Source organism: Paralichthys olivaceus, chromosome 4 (assembly GCF_024713975.1).
Source record: "Paralichthys olivaceus isolate ysfri-2021 chromosome 4, ASM2471397v2, whole genome shotgun sequence".
Taxonomy (NCBI): Eukaryota; Metazoa; Chordata; class Actinopteri; order Pleuronectiformes; family Paralichthyidae; genus Paralichthys; species Paralichthys olivaceus.
In genome coordinates, this window is record NC_091096.1 from 2,848,632 (window position 1) to 2,866,639 (window position 18,008).

The 18,008-nt window shown below is 43.9% G+C and overlaps 1 protein-coding gene across 2 annotated transcripts in view; it reads left to right on the forward strand.

The window, feature by feature from the left end:
• LOC109640286 (spermatid perinuclear RNA-binding protein-like) overlaps nucleotides 1-18,008 on the forward strand; it is a 40,677-nt gene that overhangs the window by 2,706 nt on the left and 19,963 nt on the right. For both annotated transcript variants that reach the window (XM_069522947.1, XM_069522948.1), the window contains exons 2-4: nucleotides 12,660-12,782; nucleotides 15,556-15,785; nucleotides 17,149-17,314. In XM_069522947.1, the coding sequence (XP_069379048.1) occupies nucleotides 12,780-12,782; nucleotides 15,556-15,785; nucleotides 17,149-17,314 (399 nt within the window). In that variant the 5' untranslated portion in view covers nucleotides 12,660-12,779. The remainder of the gene's footprint in view (nucleotides 1-12,659; nucleotides 12,783-15,555; nucleotides 15,786-17,148; nucleotides 17,315-18,008) is intronic.

Consider the following 18,008-nt stretch of genomic DNA (forward strand, 5'->3'; position numbering starts at 1 on the left):
TGAATGTGTTTTCTGAGACTCTCCGAGCTGAAAAGACAGAAAATATATGAAGTAGCTCAGAAAACACGTTTTGCCATCATGAAAATTGAAGAATAACGACAGGGAATATCAAACACTCCGAGATACTCACTTTGTGGAGATGGCTGTGCCGAGAATGAGCCGTGTGACGCTGCTGAGACTCAAATCAAAATGACGGGTTAGAGCCAAGAACGATCCACGACAGCTGGATCTTCATTTAGAAACAAAACTCTGTGATGACGCTCCAGAGCGGCTCGTCACAGCGGACACGTTGGAAATCAAGAGAGCGGAGTGTCAAACTGCCCAGCTTCACTGAAACGCTACGACAGCACAGCGACACAAGAAGCACAAAACCAGACTCGGCAGACCAACGTTACTGACTGCACAGCCAGGTGATAAATGTTCATCCTCTGGGAACAATGACTGGTGATTGTTTATAGAGACCAACACATTTATCTGTCGGCTGATAAAATCGTCCTTTTACAGACATATTTATATTTTGATATATATATCGGCCGATATTGGAAAGTATCGATGAGTGAATTTCTACCAGCAGCAGTCGGCAACATCACTGCACAATATTAACCTGTATAATTCCGTACTCACATTATTTATGGATTGGTTTTAATATTTATGGATAACTACATCAGCATATTGTTTACGCATCCTGCTGCCAACTGACCATCGAGCTCCCGTTCCCTCCGACGTTGGCTCGGCCTCTCTTCGGTGTAACTGAACGGGTGTGTTGAGGTAAAACAGTGAAACCTGAGCAGAAGGTTCCCGCTGCCATCAGCTCCATCTTCTCTCATTTCAGCTCATCCCAAAAGAGCCTAAAGAGCTCAACTCACCGTGCTCTATATAAACCTCAGAAAGCTTCCCTGATGATGACAGAGGAGAAGGATTGTGATCTGAAGCGTCCATCTCTCTGACTTTGCCAGGCTGAAATAAATACCTCATCATCCGGGGGACAGTTTTTTTTTGGTTTTTTTTCCCGTGAGAGTCCCAGAGGACGTCTCCTCTCCTGAGCTGTTTGATGTGCTCTGAAAACAGAAAACCCTGCAGCACTCTGGATGTTTGAATTGTAGTAGCTGCCAGTCGACTGCTTCTGCCAGAACCTGGACTCATTCACTAAACAGACAAAAACCATGAGCTCACATGTTACATTGACGTGTTCAGGGAACATAATTGAACACAGAAGCACATTTGAATTCTTGAGTGTTCCTCCTTGAACTATTTGATTATGCCTCCATTTCCATTTAATTAAAACAAAACACTCTGATGTTCTGATGTTAAACTGAGTTAATCATAAGAATAAATCCCCAGTGATGGAGGTTCCAACTTGTTTCAAAAGTTAATCTCATTTAAAAAGCAATAAAAAGTAAAAGAATAGTGTTAATATTGAGAGAGGATGTCCCTTATGTATTATTTATGGCTCCAGACTCCAAACCTTTTCCAAAAGTACTCATCCACCGGTGCTATCCTCTAAAAAATTCTAGAAGTATCAGCACAAAATCCAGGAGCATCACTTCAGTCCACATAAAACACTTTCACTTTTTTTATATCTCAACTGTGGTAGTGATAAATGCTTCGGCAATAAACACAAATAAATAACTGTATGCTATTTTATTTGAAAGGAAAAACTCTGCACATTGCTCCTACGTGTCAGTTTGGTTCTGTTCGGAGGTTTATCATTCCCTCTGATGAGCATCTACATCTTTCATTAAGATCCTCATCAGAGTATGTAAAAGACTTTTGTCGGTCTCTGAAGACGCTCGTCCTCCTCAGAGACTCACTAAAGATCCATGGGATCCTCTAAGAATGGGATCTGGACGGGTCATGCAAGTTAAGAGTAGAGAACATGCCTCGTCCTGTTGTTTTGCTTTTTCGTGTGTTTTTCTTTTCTAAAGTTTCTGGTCGGTATCTCACAAAGCATCTCTCACAGAACAAGTCTTTGCCTCTTTGATCAAGAGATCATCCGCTGCTTTCTCACCTGAATCGTCCTCGTCAGACCTTTGAGACTGTAGCGGCACAGGAGGGTCTGATTGATCTTTACTTTTGGAGAGTGAATCAATAGTTTGTTTTATTGCCACCAAACAGCCAAGTGAGAGTACTTAACCAAACTCCAGCCGTGCACTGATTAATTCTTTAACTTGTATTTCCCACTAAAAAAGTAGGTCTTTGACGTCTTTGAAGATTGATCTCGATATTAGATCACGTCAGATCGCCCACGTCCGAGAATGGACTGAACGAGGCGGTAAAACCAATACGCTGAGATGAACGAGGCTGAAATACTCAGTCATAAAGGAGCTGCAGAGCTGGTGATAATTCTCTGAGTGACCTCTTTCACATTACACATTTCACATGGGTCCATTTGTAATCTAGAAACATTGATTGTTGCAGCTTTAAGAGTCGGCAGCTACAGGCACACAGGGGCAAGAGTTTCTACAGCCTTAATGTTCTGTTTCAATAATAAATGAAGACGTGTTGCAGCTCAGGTCATTTGTTTTGAACTCGGTATGTGCTGATCCTGCATCCACGGACGTACTGCACAGTCTATTGAGTTTCAGCTTTTATAGTTTTATGTGCTGCTGCCTGATCAGTGTAGTGAGTTATGGATCAAGGTTTGTTCATGATGCTTTTATTGTTCAGTGAAAATGTGTAAAACATAAAATAATAAACATTTACTGGAACATTCAAAGCAGATAAAACTGTCGGGCCGAGGTTCCTGCAGCAGTGACTGACGAGGAAGCCATTTGAATGCAATTCTATCAAGAGGAAGACGGGAAACAATAGATCAACAGAGAAGCTGATCAAGAGACGAATTCCGCTCGTATTCACATCGATCATAGATTGATTAAGACACAGAGGAAAGGAATCATATTTCTCCTTGTTAAATTTCTGTAATGTGACGGTGGTTTTGAGTTTAAACCCAGCGTCGGTGCATGTCGTGATAAAGCCGTGAGTTCAGTTCAGTAACTCTTTAGTTTTCCTCGTCGTTCCCCTCGGGACGATCGGATCCGCCTGATCGTTGTCGGTCGAGAAAAGAATTTTGGCACCGGGTGGCGTCGCTCCCCCTTCAGATCTCCAGACATATCTTTAAAGTGCCGCTCGGCTCGTGGACGACGAGCGCAGCATGTTTGAGGCCACAGAGAAGCGGAACACTTTGCCAGCAATTTCACAGGAACTGAAATATTCACACAGGCGTTTCAGCTCTGGCAGCATGAAGGGACGTCGTCACATCCTCCACTGTGCAGGCGCATTCAGCTGCTCCCCCAGGTGACGGACGGAGCTCTGCACTCGTCTCTCAAGTCTGGATAAGCATTAAAAATGGATTTCAGGGTCTGACTGATATTTCAAGTCAAATTTGGTCTTTTTCTGAATTGTGTTGTGTGCTGGCAATTCTTCGTGAACACAACGTGATGAAACTTGCGCTGAAATCTCCTCGACACACGTTCCCTTTTATCATTTCACCGCTCAGCAACATGCACTGTCAATGTGTCTTGAGTTTTTCTCACTGATGAGCAGATTGTCGGGATGCTAACTTAAGGAGCAGAAATCCTAAAGATCCTTTAGCTTCACACTATTTCAGATAAAACACAAGACAATAAACTTTTTAAAAGTTTTAAATAGGCGTGGGGGGTTCACATACAATTTTATTTTGTAATTTATAACACGGACGTCCCCCGTGACCTCCACACGGACATATTTTAGTCTTCAAATGTCCCTGTTGCTGTGGTTATACCTGACATCCACACCCCCCACCCCAGCTCTCACCTGATATATGCGTTGACCCAATTGTTGATTAAATATCAACACACTGCAACAACATCTGTAAACGACTTAATGTGAAACCTTATTTTTCACCAGCTCCTTGATCCAAACACTGGAAGCCTTCAAAACTATAATCATTATAAGCTTAAATTATTGATAGGACATGAATGAAAGTTTAATTAGAGAATACGACACGTGAAATTGAAGTGACACAATCAGCTGGAGAGAAGATGAATCACTCTGTGTGAGCGTCTGGAATTGCAAAAAACACGGAGGACACTTATGGTCTGCTTTATTTTAGCGGCTACTGGGATCAGCTCTGAAAGAGATAATTAGGGACAGGTCCAGGACGTCTCGACAACATCAAACACTAGAATGGGACACAGCAGAGGCCCCACAGTCCCTTAAATTCAATGAAGCTGCACCAAATTACATAGATATCAGTCCTCTAAATATATTTTTTTAATCAATATCTATGAATTATTCTCAGAGAAAACTATTAAAATGTTGATCCACATCTGCACCAGAATGTAACGTCCAAAGCAGAGGCAATAAGAAAGGTGGATATTTCATAGAAAAGAAAAGAAAAGGTGAGATTTGACACATGAATGTGAATATTTTTATCCCAGCCCTCATGTGAGATGTTAGCGCTTTCTGCTCTTGGTCCTGAATGCATTTAATTCCATCTCTTTACTGCACATCACATGATCATAAATTATACGTCGTATCTCCCATCAGCTGCTGTAAAAAAAAAGATTTGTGTCGTCCTCTGGCTTCTGTCTTCCGTCTTCTGCCTTTTCGAGTCACATCGTCAAAATGACTTGTTGTCGGTGAGCGCTGGGACATAAACAATGGAGAAAGTCAACAGTGAGGTGCTGCGGGTCCGCAGGTGAACAGGTTGCTTTAAGCAGCAGCAGGATTACTGTGGAGCTGTATGTGAGCTGTGAGTGTGATGAGGTGGAGTTCAGGAAGAGTGGTGTGCGTCCTGAGCTGCACTAATGAAATCCATTAGCAGACCGTGCAAAAAATAATCCTGCAGCTTCACCTGAGCTCAGTGGAGTCTGTGAATTGCGTCAGGACACACAAAAGCTGTCGCGTTTGAGCTGATGGGATAAAAGTGTAACTCGCTTTGTTCTGGTGGCTCAACACGTTACATCTGCACTGAGCTGCGTCGGAAAACACTCTTTACTTTCCACAGGTTTGTTGTCAATGAGAGAGAGAGAGAGAGAGAGAGAGAGAGATCAATGTGCTGTGCAATGAAATAAGATTTTACCCAACGACAAAAAGGAAATCAGTATGTTTTGGCCATTGTTGATCTTGTTTTTAGCTGCGACAAATTAATCAATATGTGTGAAGATGGATTGTTTTGACGGTTGGAACAGGAGATGCGTTTATTTACAATCAGTGTGTTATCAACCCACATATGACTGTTGAATCTTCCTTATCCTGTCAAAGAACGGAACCGCAAGTTAAAGGGAAGATCAACGTTATCAATGTTTTGATGCCAAATCCTTGCGAAGTTTAAAATACCAGGTTGGCATCAACGTTTATATTCGAGCAGACAGGAGCCAGAGTTTGAGAGAATGAATATTTTATAGCGAGTCAGCTTCTAATCATCCATATTTCAGAAGTTAAAGACAGTAGCTGCCTGTGAAAACCACAGTGAGTGCAGGTTTGTGAGTCTAGCAGCTCCGAACTTTGAACATGGGTTTAGAGGAGCAGCTCACAGCTTTAGTTGATAGCTCAGGTGAGGCGGCAGCAGGCCTGCTGGAGAACTGTGAGGTGAAATGTCTGGTGCTGGGATAACTCTCTCCCTGGCTGCAGAGTGTAGGAGGTGAATGTGTGTGTTGAATTGGCCTCTGCCCGTGAAAGCTGCTTGGACTAATGCCCAATACTACGCTGCTGGATATTATAATTAGCTTCCTACACTGGGACTTCTTCAGGGTTCACACGGGGCTACCAGGCAAGTCTGGGAAAGGAATTTCATTCTCTCCCCGTCCTGAAAAATGCATGGAACCGTACAAAAAGTCCAATGTGAGGAAGAAAGAAAAATAAGCTGAATAGGAATAAGGTAAAAACTTTTTTAGAATAAATACCGTGTCCTCTACCAAATTTATACTTTCGCACCTTTTTTCGACATTACCATTTATTGTGATTATTGTTCGCCACAAAATGCAGTTCTCCTCCTCAAATGTCTCGTAGAAATGAAAACCTCTGATGCTGTGACAAACAGCAGGTCATTTGCCTCAAATCTAAAACCCTCCACCTGTCACCGAGCCGTCGTCTGATGCTTTGGAAATGGAAACACAAGTCGGGCCGAGTTCAGTCGCCTCTGAGCTCCTCTCTGCCGAGCTCTGAGTGGTTCGTCGTGCTCGACCACATGATGCCTCCATTACCTGGCTGAGAGACCGACACCGCCTTTGTGTCACACGCACATCCACCACCTGCTGCTTGTACACCCGGCGGGCGACTCGCCTTGTGTCGTCGCTCCGTGCTGATTGGCTGTGGCGAAGGCAAGAAGCTGAAATTGCTTCCAGGAGGTGATCTGCAGCTGCACAGATATTAAAGTGTCCTCGCTGCCTCGTTGGTTGTTTTCCATCAGAGAGAGTGAGATTTCCTGATCGTCACCATCGAAGGTCTATTATTGTATTATTATCTGCTGCAGTAGAGTGAAACAGCCGGTAACACGTCGATAATGCAGGCGAACCTTCTGCAGCTGGTTTCTCTGGTCGCTCTTAGACTCTCTCACCGTCGGTCACTTTATACAACACTGACACGCGCTTGTAAACACAAACACGCCCACTCGCGTGAAAGGTAAACTTAAACTGCTGCGTATCAAACTTTCCAGGGCAGAGCCGAAAGTGCCTCTCAAACAATATAAGGATAATAAAGAGGAATAAAAATGCAAGGCAAGCTGGTTTGTGTTTGTGTGGACTGGAATAATTGAGCAGGTGTGAAGGAAGCAGCAGCTCACTCAGCTCTCTGCTCTCGTTCCTAGTTCAGAGATCCTCCAGTGAGTGGATCCTCGGGCGGGTGCACGGGAGAGACGCAGCGACCGCAGGTCACAGTTCACTTCATGACATCATCTGTCACAGTCTGAGATGTGAAAGTGTCGACCCAGCGTGATGTCACCCGTCGGTTTGTGAGCTGCGATTTGAAGCCTTGAGTTTTGCATTTTGTTCCAGCGCCATCTTGTTTTCTTTAAAACCTTAATCGACCATATTTGGAAGAGTAGGGGGTGGAGCCTGAGTGAGAGCTCGAGGAAACTGCACGCCCACCTACACCGATTAGACGGTACTAGCTGTCAATCACACTGTATCCACGCCCCCGATGCAGACAGTGTGAACACGAACGTGTCCTTGTACCGAACCACTTTAGAACCAAACAAACATTTAGCATCGTGTCACCGGAGCCTGTAAAACCTCATTATTCACACTTGATGTCGTTTCTGTGGCCAATTTTTCTGTCACCATTTTTTCTGGCTCTGCATGAGCGACCACATCCTCGTTTTTAATCCCAGCGACAAAGCTGCAAATTGACTCAGCTGTTTGATTTTTTTCCGACAGGGAAACAGCTGTAATTTAGCACAACAACACGACAACATTTCGAATCACTGACATCTGTGGAAGACATGAATCCATGAACCACTTCAGTGACCAGCAGATGAATAATGTACTGAATGAGTCCAACTTCTTCTTAACTCCAGAAACATCCAACTAATTATCTTATTTGTGTGAACAGAGAAATTAATTAATGACATAAAACTGCAAATACACACATTTGTGTTTATTATTATTGTGTATTGTCTGTTGAAATCTTTAGATTTTGTGTTGTTAGTCGTCGGGAGCTGAAGCCACCAGGGTGCATTTCTAGTTTTAAACTGAATTTCTAATTTTAGATCTCACAACAAAACATTAAATGTTATTCCACAGACACACACACACACACACACACACACACACACACACACACACACACTATGCTGCTGCTTTTAGCACCAGACAGGGACGGGAGTGTTGTGCTTACTTGAATGTTTTTCGGGGCCGCAGCACAGCGCTGATCCATTAATGCATTAATAAAGAACTAATCCTCCACTGAAAAAAATAAAAAGCTGCCGTTTCATAACAAAGCAGCTGCGTTGTCTCAGCCCTCTGCGTGGGCGTCGCTCAGCTTGGTTTTATAAACTCGCTTCAGGGCCCGCCCAACCTTTACCTCCACCGCAGCCCCCTCCAGAGGCCCCTAACTGCAGGTGAATGCAGATCGGCGGCTCAGTCTGACAGGGAACCCGGCGGTGGAGACGCCCTGGCACTGCACCATCGCCGGGTGGGAATCGTGCCGCGCGGCGCCAGCCAAAAGCTTTATGTTGAGATTTGGCACTTTGTCTCTTATCCTCCTCTCCCTCAGAAGTGTTTGTTTACGAAAACTAAAAAGATTAAAATAATTCAATTACACACTTTCTGTTTCCTGCTGTAAACCCTCTATGCCTCAGTGGCGCAGTTTGAATGTTAATTTGCTGCCTCTGTCAAGTGAGAACACACGTTCTCCTCAGTGATGTCCGATTTTAAATCCACAAATCGTAAGAAAAGATGCCGCTCGTGATGTCGGGTCTTGTTGTGTGCTGCGTGTAGAGTTTTCCTTAAAAAGCGTAAAATATTCTAAACGACAATCTCAGTTTTAGGTAATTTAAAATCCGGATCTGTTGAATTTACACGTGGGTTCACAAAGGGGACTGACGGAGGTGTTCGCTCTCTTCTCGTGAAATTGTAAAACCGGATTTGTCGCTCGTATTTCCCAGCTCTGTCTGCTTCACCTTGTGATCTGATCTTGTTTCACATCTTAAAACGAACACGTGGAAAATCCGCGGCTGCCCGAGACTCCGGTTAACAGCTTCTCATTGAAGACTGTTACATCAGCTCTCGTCAGCAGCAGGAACCAGCGAGACCAGAGTGTTAATTAATATCCTGACGTATTTTGATTATATTTCACACGTTATTTTCACTTTCTCTCTCAAGAACATCACATCCTTCGGTCACACATTGTGACTTGGTCTTTGGTTGTGATTTAATTCGACACGTCTTCGTCTGCTCTTTCTTTTATCTGGTTGACGCAGCGCTCACCCTTGACCTTTCCTTTGAATGCTGCTTGACTTGCAAATGATGTAAGAACTTAAGCTTTAGTTTTCATTTTTTGATAGTCGCCGGAATATGTAGAATTAAATGTACAGTAGAGTTCACATCTTTTGCTTTCGCTCCTGGCTCAGATTCTTTATCGTTTCCTCCTCGTCTCCTGCTCGCGATCAGGCTTTAAAATCGTATCATGTGCGGAGATTACTTTGGTATTTTAAAGGTAAACAGCGTCGTCTCTTCAAGCAGCTGTCTTCCTGCCAGCTGTGACTCACATGTATCACGTTCGCAGTCGGTTTTATTGGCTCTGCAGCAGAGTCGGACGTCTCGGGCTCTGTGCAGCAGATGAAATATCTTCTCAGCTGTCCAGGGTTACAGTCCCTGCCCACAAATGCTTGAGGACGACAGGACACACGTCATACAGAATTCTTCAGTGTGTTCCCTAAATGACAATGTGAAGTCAAAGCTAACCGGCTCAAATGTGAACGTTGTGGCCGTTACAACCTTTATTCAGACTTTCAGGTGTGAAAACATCCAGAGTTTCATTTCAAAAAACCAAAAGTTAGAAAATGTTAGATCCCAGCAGTTGGATCATTATCAGAGCGTCTGCATTTCCTTTTGTTGTCGGATCAAATGTTTGTCAGAAAACCCTTTGTATGTGATAACCCTTTTTTTTTTTTTTTTTTTTTACTTCCCATCATGCTCTGTGCAAGCTCACAGGGCTGCAGACAACATTATTTGAAGTCTTGTGTGAACATAAAAGCCTGGTCATAAAAGTTTCCCCACAGTGAAAATGACCTAAATAAACACAGCCCTAAAATAAAACCCTCCCTGGGTTCGTCCAACCTCCGTCAAAATGGAGGACGGGGACAGCAGCGGCTGGAGGAGGCATTAGGGAGAGAATACCTGAAGATGAGGTGGTTTGGAGCAGAACACCGCAGCCATTTGTGAGATGATTACTGTTCGGGCTGCATCACAGCAGCTGGAGCGGAGCTGCAGTTTTATTCTGACCTTTGATTCTGGTTGTGTTACAGTCTGAAAATGGAACAAATAACATTTTTGTACCTTGATGCAAACAACAAGCGAGTTTGTCGTCTGTTTAATTTCGGTTTGTTTACCTGAAAGCGTCACTCCTGTACCTCAATAGACAACGCGGTCTCTTACACGCATCCACCTCCAGCCCTCTGCTCTCCTCACTACTCCTGCACAGGTTTGCTCCCTTTCTACAAAACACTTGGGATGAAAAAGAGAAAAATGCAAACACCCTTTTCACACATTGTCGTACAAAAAATACTTCGGGAAACCGTTCGAGTAAATGTACTTTATTAAATATTAATTACAATGTAGATTGATTGTAACCTAAGTTTGCACAGTGCATCTGTTTTACAGTTGGGATGAAATTATAAAACTTATTTAAAACTAATTTACTGTCTCCTCTAGGTGGTGCTGTAAAACAGTCCACGTAAAGACAGACGAGATCGATCATTACGAACATTGTAATTGTGACACCTACGACACTGAATATTAAAATGATCAGGACGTCACGGTCGTATCAGCGTCACACAGATTCCGTTAAATGAATGATCTAATCATCCTATTTGAAATCCCTCCCTGGGGTTGACGCTCATCCCACCTCGCTTCCCTTCACAGGGAGTTTGTTCCTGACTCAGTCCGCTTCAGTTATAAATAACCGGCCGACTGTTGTTCTAATGTTGCGAAGCGCGACGAGCCTCTAATGAACCTCGTCTCACTTCCTCTGCTCGATTGCTGCAAACTATCGTCTTTGACTGGAGTTTAGTGAAGCTAATTGTCGTTTGGTGAAACAAAATGAAAAGTTTTTTCTTCTGGCTGAAGATCTGAGGTTGGATTGTGTCATTATCATTAATCGTCTCACAACGTGGGCGTTGTTAAGCCCTTTGAGACCAACTGTGATTAGAGCCCATGCAAATAAACGAGTCAAAGCTCCCGGTGTTTGTACACTTCGCTTCATTCCTGTAAAGCGTGTGCAGGTCTGTTTTTGTTCAGAGAGAATATAGAGGCTTTTTTGTTTCTGTGTTCTCACTTTTTTTTTTTTTTTAGTATTTATTTCGTCTCTTTGTCACATGCTGAGCTCACCATCTGCCACTGCTGCCGCACCGTCAACGTCCCCAAAAAGACATTGCTGTATTCTTAATTATCTTCGTTTAATCACCTCCCCTCTTCAGGGACACGGAAGGTTATTATAAAACGAAGCCCACGTGGGGGATTTATTAAAACTGCAGTAGAATATTGCACAGCCGTGCACAGAGAGGAGGATGGTACTGTAGGTGTTGTCCTTGTACCATGTGCTGCAGTTAGTTTAGTGCTTCTCATGCTTTTCTTTCATGAGGTGGTCGGTGAATTCCCTCATTCTGCTCTCAGGCGTCTGCTATGATTACGTCTCTTTTCCAGCTCTTTCCTCCTGGATTCATTGTGAATTGATTGCACTTTGCACTTTGAGTTTCTGTCCTGACACTGTTACAGTGTGTGTGTTGGCGATAAAGGTCAAATCTTCGTTGCGTTTCATTCCTCCTCCTTTCTCACATTAGAGCGGAGATGCGGCAGAAATGTGAGGAGGCGACGTATCCTCAGACGGAGGCTCGTTAGCATTCTTCTGCTGCAGTCCTCGTCTCCCAACACGTAGCAACATCCTCCATTATTGAGCACTTGTAAACGCTTTGAAGTTCTGCTGTTCGGGGAGTTTTTTGTTCCGCGTCGGAGCGGGAGCGCGTGGCTTTGAAAGGCAGAGATCTCAGCAGCTGGCCCAGTAATTGTTGTGTGATATTGATCAACATCCTCTTTGCTGATATTTCTCTTTCTCAAACAGTTTCACTCTGTGTTTATTTTGCTGCACGGTTGAGAAGATTCTGCAAACAGAGCGGATGGGACCGAATGGTGAATAAAGCGGAGCCGTGGCGGTGAGCGCCGTCAGCCTGCTCGGCTCCGTCATTGAAAACCAGGTCAAGGTGACGGGGAATCTAATTGACGCTCGGCTCGACCCCGCCGAGCCCCCTGGGAGTTTTTACAGCTGCACTGCTCGCACTCACTCCTCCACCACATGGTTACACCACAGGCTCACGTCTCATTAGCATTTGACCGCGTGGGCAAAACTGCAGCTTCATGGAATACAATGCATTCTGAGTAATTACATTAATGTGTTGGTGTGAACCCAGATAACGTTAAAACAATTTCACAGCAGCGTCGACCCAAAGTGGTTATTTATTTTAATCAGAATAAATGTTGACAAAAGTTTCACCAACTTTTGTTAAAATCGGTTCGGTCATTTTTGCGTAAAACCTGCTGACAATGGACGGACAGGGGGTGAAAACATAACCTCCATGATGTCTGAATATAAAAAAAAATATATTTTACACTTTCTTGTATTTTGCGTCGACAGTCACTGAGCAAAGATGTTAAACATGTTTGTGAATCATTCAGCACAGTGGTTTGAAATCTGACTTTTGTATTATCATTTCTGTCTGGATGCTGCGGCCCCAAATTTTTTTTTAGCATTTAGTCGATGTTTATTCAGAGCAGCTTAGAATAAGCTTTAAATCCTGGATCACCCACATTATGAGCAACAAACGGTAGAAAAACAAAAGTCGAATCTGTATCAGCAGCATTCAAAAGAATCAAATGTTCTCTGAAGGTTTAAAAGGTTCAAAAGGTCAAAACAAATTCCCTCACGTTCAATTTGTGTCTTGTCGTTTTTTTTATTCCCTCTCACAGTGACACCGACCAAGAGGCCTCGTCAAGAGACGTCTGACTGCATGAAGAGACCGAGTGACGGGACCCCGGTCCTCACCTAGACCCCTCCCAAGACCTCCCCTCCCCCTCCACTGCCTGGACATGGTGAGCCTCCTGTTTGTCTGCAGTGTGTTCGTGTTGGAAACCTGGTGGAAAGTGAACTTAACCAAACGAGTGGATATGTGGATCCAAATCAAGAGAAAGTTGAGTTTTTTAAATTGTGTTTAGTCGTCAGCGCCTCCTGACGTCTCTGTGCCACCTTGTGAAACACAGTTTTACTTTCCTGTGTGAAATATTTACCAAATTACCGACATTTCAGCCGTACGACCCAGAAGTCCCTTTGTCTCCGCAGCTCTAAAAACAGTACGTCCCAGTGGCAGTAAGGCGCAACTGCCGTTTTGAAGCGGTGAAGGAGAAGTGATTTCCAGGAAAATAAAATTGCAGTTTTAAGTGGGTGAAAGTAATATTCTTTAAAGACATAGATTCATGTCTGACCCAGCACTTAAAGCAAAGTCTGAGGCATTTCCTGTTGGTATCGAAACCAAAATTAAATCTTCTCTACGGGAAAAGAAAGACAAACATTTGCTCGTCGGAGAAAACCCAGGAGAACATGCAAACTTGGTGATTTTTCCTTGTGAACTACCAGTGAAGATCAGTGAATCGGATCACACGCCATCCTCCATGTGTATATATAATGATTTGTGTTATTCATAAGATTCTGGTTGGATCAATATTTTTTTTTGGGAAGAGTTTGTGAAGAAAATAATGTTTGTATAATCTCATTTCAGAGTCTCTTTCTAGGCCGTCTCTCTGGCGGCTGATCAGAAGCTTGGTTTTCCCTCATATACACTGAACCAGGCTGGTTCCAAATCATGAAAACTTGTGTGTCGGGCGTCGTCATCCTCCCCCCCGAGTCATTTAACAGAGAAAAGAAAATGTTAGAGGAATTATTTCTGACGTGTGTGTCAGATGGAAGTCGATGGCATCTTCTGACAAACCCTGCAATGCAATTCATTAAAGCAGTGAATGTCATTATCGTCTAATTGCGGTGCGACTCGGAGCTCCCAGCTGTCTTGTGGGTAGCAAATAAAAGGAAAGAGCCTGATGCGGAGCCGGGCCGGGATCCAGAATCGGTGTTGATGCCATGAAAGTCTTAATCTTTCATTTAGATCTTGCTAATGTTTGTGTGTAGCCGGCGTTCGTGTGCTGTGGTTGTTATTGACGCTGCCCACACTTGCCACTACACAGCCTTGAATGCCCCCCGGCAGTTCGGCGAGAGATTAGCCAGGTCGTGATGAATGACCCTCGCAACTCCAGCACAAGCCCCAGAGACCGGTGGCCATGAATTATTAAAGCACCGTCATAAATAACTCACCGTAATGAGGGGTGCTTACACGCTGCAGGCGGGAGAGAGGGAGGAGCGGAGAGGAAAAGAGGGGGGAAGGAGAGTTGAAGAGGAAGGGATGATTGAGAGAGATAGCAGCTTGACCTTGGACTGAGCGAGCGGCGTGGTGCTGGACCGGCGGACTAATGCACTCAGGCTTGTAAAACAGAGCAAAGAGCTAATTTTGCACATCAGTCAATTTTCCCCCCCTCTCTCCTGTCAGTGAGTCGGGCTTCTATCTTGAAGTGCATGTCGTCAATGTTAATGTTGAATAACGGCGGCCGTATTTAGGCCACGCGCTCACACCGGCAGCAGCGCAGGCGGCTTCAGGTGTCGCTGCCATCGTGCAGACACGCAGAGTCTCTGATGCCAGAAACAAGCGTCTGAGGAGGAACGTTGAGTAGAGTCTCTTTTCTGGGCCGTTTCTCTGGCGGCCGCTCAGAAGCTTGGTTTTCCCTCACATACAGTAAACCAGGCTGGTTCCAGATCGTGTTCATCATCAGTTCCGTCATCTCTGAGAAATCCGGCTGACGACAGACGAATGTGATTAAAACATAACCTCGTTGGCGGAGACGATATAAGTAGAGCACGGATCAAATCGAGCAAACAGACAATGCGACATTATTTGTTTCAAGTATTTTAATCAGCCATCATGGAAAAACACCACGTCAGTCGACCTCTGCAGGAGGATTTCATTAAAAACGCTGGTTTGTTGATGAGCTCACTGCATCACTTTCATCACTAAACCCTCATCTTTTTAAAATTCTTCTTGTATTTTATGAAAACAAGGTTCTGCACCGACGACAGACTGAGCCGCTCCTGAGCAGGGGAAGTGTCACTTTGTCTCCTGAACACAGGAGCCAGTTTTAATGCAGCAGTGCTTTTTGTGAAATATCTCTCAGTCATGACATGTTTAAAGCTCCGACAGAATTCTTTTGCTCTTTATGTTCAGAGGTTTCTCGTGACGCTGCTACTTTTAGCTTCAAGATGTTTTGTGACTTCAGCCCCTTGACGACAGTTGACGTTGCAAAGAAATCCCTCGTTCGAATACGATCAAACCACACACAGTCCTGGTGAAGCGGAGAAATGATAAACTTTATTTTATTTACCGTCTGTGACTGTTGAGGAAAACTTTTCGATTTGAAACAAGGTTTTCGGGTCATTTCAGAATCATCAGGATGTGTCCTCTTATTAATCCAGTCCGTGCTCACCGGCTGTTTATCCATCATCAGCGTTCCCACTGGTGACATTTGGACTGATTAGTGATAATGAGGAGACACACGCAGCTTCTCAAAGGTCACGGGTTCTAAAGGCCACAGTTATGATTTCAGCAGAAGTCCATCAGAGGACGTCAGTGTTTCCTCTCTGAATGTCCTCCAGTCTCCACCATGCTGGATACATGAGCATCATCTGTGCCTGAAACTAAAAACCATAATGTCTCTCTCTCTCTCTCTCTCTCTCTCTCTCTCTCTCTCTCCCCTCTTCTGAACCCAGAGGTCGTTCCGATCGTTCGCAAACGACGACCGCCATGTCATGGCCAAGCACGCCAGCATCTATCCGGCGCCGGAGGAACTGGAGGCCGTGCAGACGCTGGTGTCCACCGTGGAGGGAGCCCTCAAGAAAGTCTCAGATTGGATGGACGGCCTCAACAAGTCCTCAGGGAAGACGTCCACTGAAAACAAGGCAGGAGACGACGCAGTGGAAGATGATGCCGCTGAAACAAAGTATATTACTGTGTGTGTGTGTGTGTGTGTGCACGTGCTCTTATTTTAGGTTTGAGTCCTGGTGATTAAACACAATGACCCTGGTCAAACTGTCCTCAGAACAGCCCGAGACAGTCTTTTATAACTGTTCAGTTTTACATCGGGCCTCTGTGGGCGTGTTTTCAGTCGGACAGAGTGAATTATGGCTCGTTCATGTTTGTTTCAGTTCTTCAGCCGACGGCTTGCTTCATAACAAAACTGTGTTGTGCTGGTAATCTTCATCGGGAGGAGACGTGTGATGATCGGATGATTAAACAAGCTCAGCTAACGGTCGTGAATTCTCAACATGCAAACGTCCGGAGTACGTTTACCTCTTGTTTGAGAAGAATCAGTCAAAACAAACTGAACATTTGCACCACAGGAAGAGATGCCAGAGGGGCAGTTCACTCTAAATTATATACCTTATACCTTATACTGTATTACCTTACTTGGATATTATAATCATATATATATATATATATAAACTCATCAACGGTCTCTGTAGTTACTGCCTATGTTGGCCTATGTAATGTAAACCAACGAGGGGTCATAAGATGGAAAGGGAGGGTAACATTTTAAATCAAACCATGTAAATTAAATGTCATCATATAATGATGTTGTGTAAATAATACTTGTCCAGAATATTGTTGTCTTGTTGGGCAAAACATCTGACCAAACTGTGAATAACAGGAAGTGATGTTCAAACCCAATTACAAAAAAGGTCCACGGAACTTTTATTATTTTATATTTAACACCCGGGTCTCGGTTCACTCAGCTTCTCTGTGACTTTCGATACCTTGGAAAAAAGGTCTTCTTTGAGAAAAATAAAATCAGCAGCCACGTGTTCATCCAGTGAAAAACGTTTCACTGCTGTGAGCACCGCAAATTAAATTCCTCTCACTTCCATTGAAGTGGCCTGAAGACAGATAATCTCAAAACCTACACAAACAAAAACGAAGCGCATGGACAGATCCTGGAGCCGGCCGCTTTCAGCAGATATTAGTTATTCATAGCGTCTGTGTCGGCTGAGGGGAAACTTGTTCAGGTGAAATGTTTGGGTTCATTTAGAAGTAGTGTCTCTAAAACATAGAACATTTTTACTCTAATTCTTCTAAATAACCAGGTAACAGGGATTGTTGACAGTTTGTTGTTATCTAAGCGAGTCAGCTCTTTATACGAGATTCTCCTCTTTAGGTCAGAGGGTTGACAATCTATTTATAACGTTATTAACTGGTCGGTGGTGGAGGAGAAACTCTTCTCTTGCTGCAGAGTCTATTTGTGTTTAATCACATGCAAAACATCTTTGAGAGAATCTGACGCCGGGCCGTCATCCGTCTGTTCTCAGGCCGGAGGCTACGTCAGTGCTGTGCGGGGTGACGCGTGTCGGCCTGGTGGCGAAGGGCCTGCTGATTAAAGGGGACATGGACCTGGAACTGGTTCTGATGTGCCGAGAGAAACCCACGAAACTGCTGCTGTACACCGTCAGTGCCAACCTCCCCCTGCAGATCCAGGTACTGATCTCCACACACCTCCAGCACCGATTCTGAATAATCCTGAACCACTTAAAATCAAACAATTTAAAATAAAGAAATTAAGAAATGTTGCACATCGGCAGAGTACAGTCTCATTTCATCCTCAATGTCATTATAGATTATTGTCTTTTTCAGATAAACACTCTTGTAGCTGAGGTTTGTCTTTAGAAATATTTCAAGATGAAGACTCTTACAGGACGAAATGTTCATTCCACCGGCTTCTTACTGTGGAAATGTAAAATCCCTTGGATCAGGATTCTTGTGCCACTAAACCAACATCTCTGCAGTCACAGTCATTTAAATCAGGAACTGCGTCTTATTAAAAATCTCCCAGCATGGAAGGGTTTTCTTAACTAAGCTCTGTTTGCATAAAATGAGCCGGAGGCAGAATAATAGGCAGAATGTGACCACACAGAAAGAAATACAAAAACATTAGGCACAAAAATACTAACTGAGTAAAATTTAAGTAATGAGCCGTCCCCGGATCACCAAGTTTGAGGAGAGTGACGAGTTTTCTGAACATTAGAGCATCGAAACCTTTTCAAATTAAAATTAAAATCAAGCTGAATACGAGCAGAATACGTTTCCTTTAACATCTCAGCTGTGCAGCTGCACAAACAGCGTCGCTGAAATATCTCCGCCCTTCAAATGGTTTCCACCCCTTCTAGCGTCT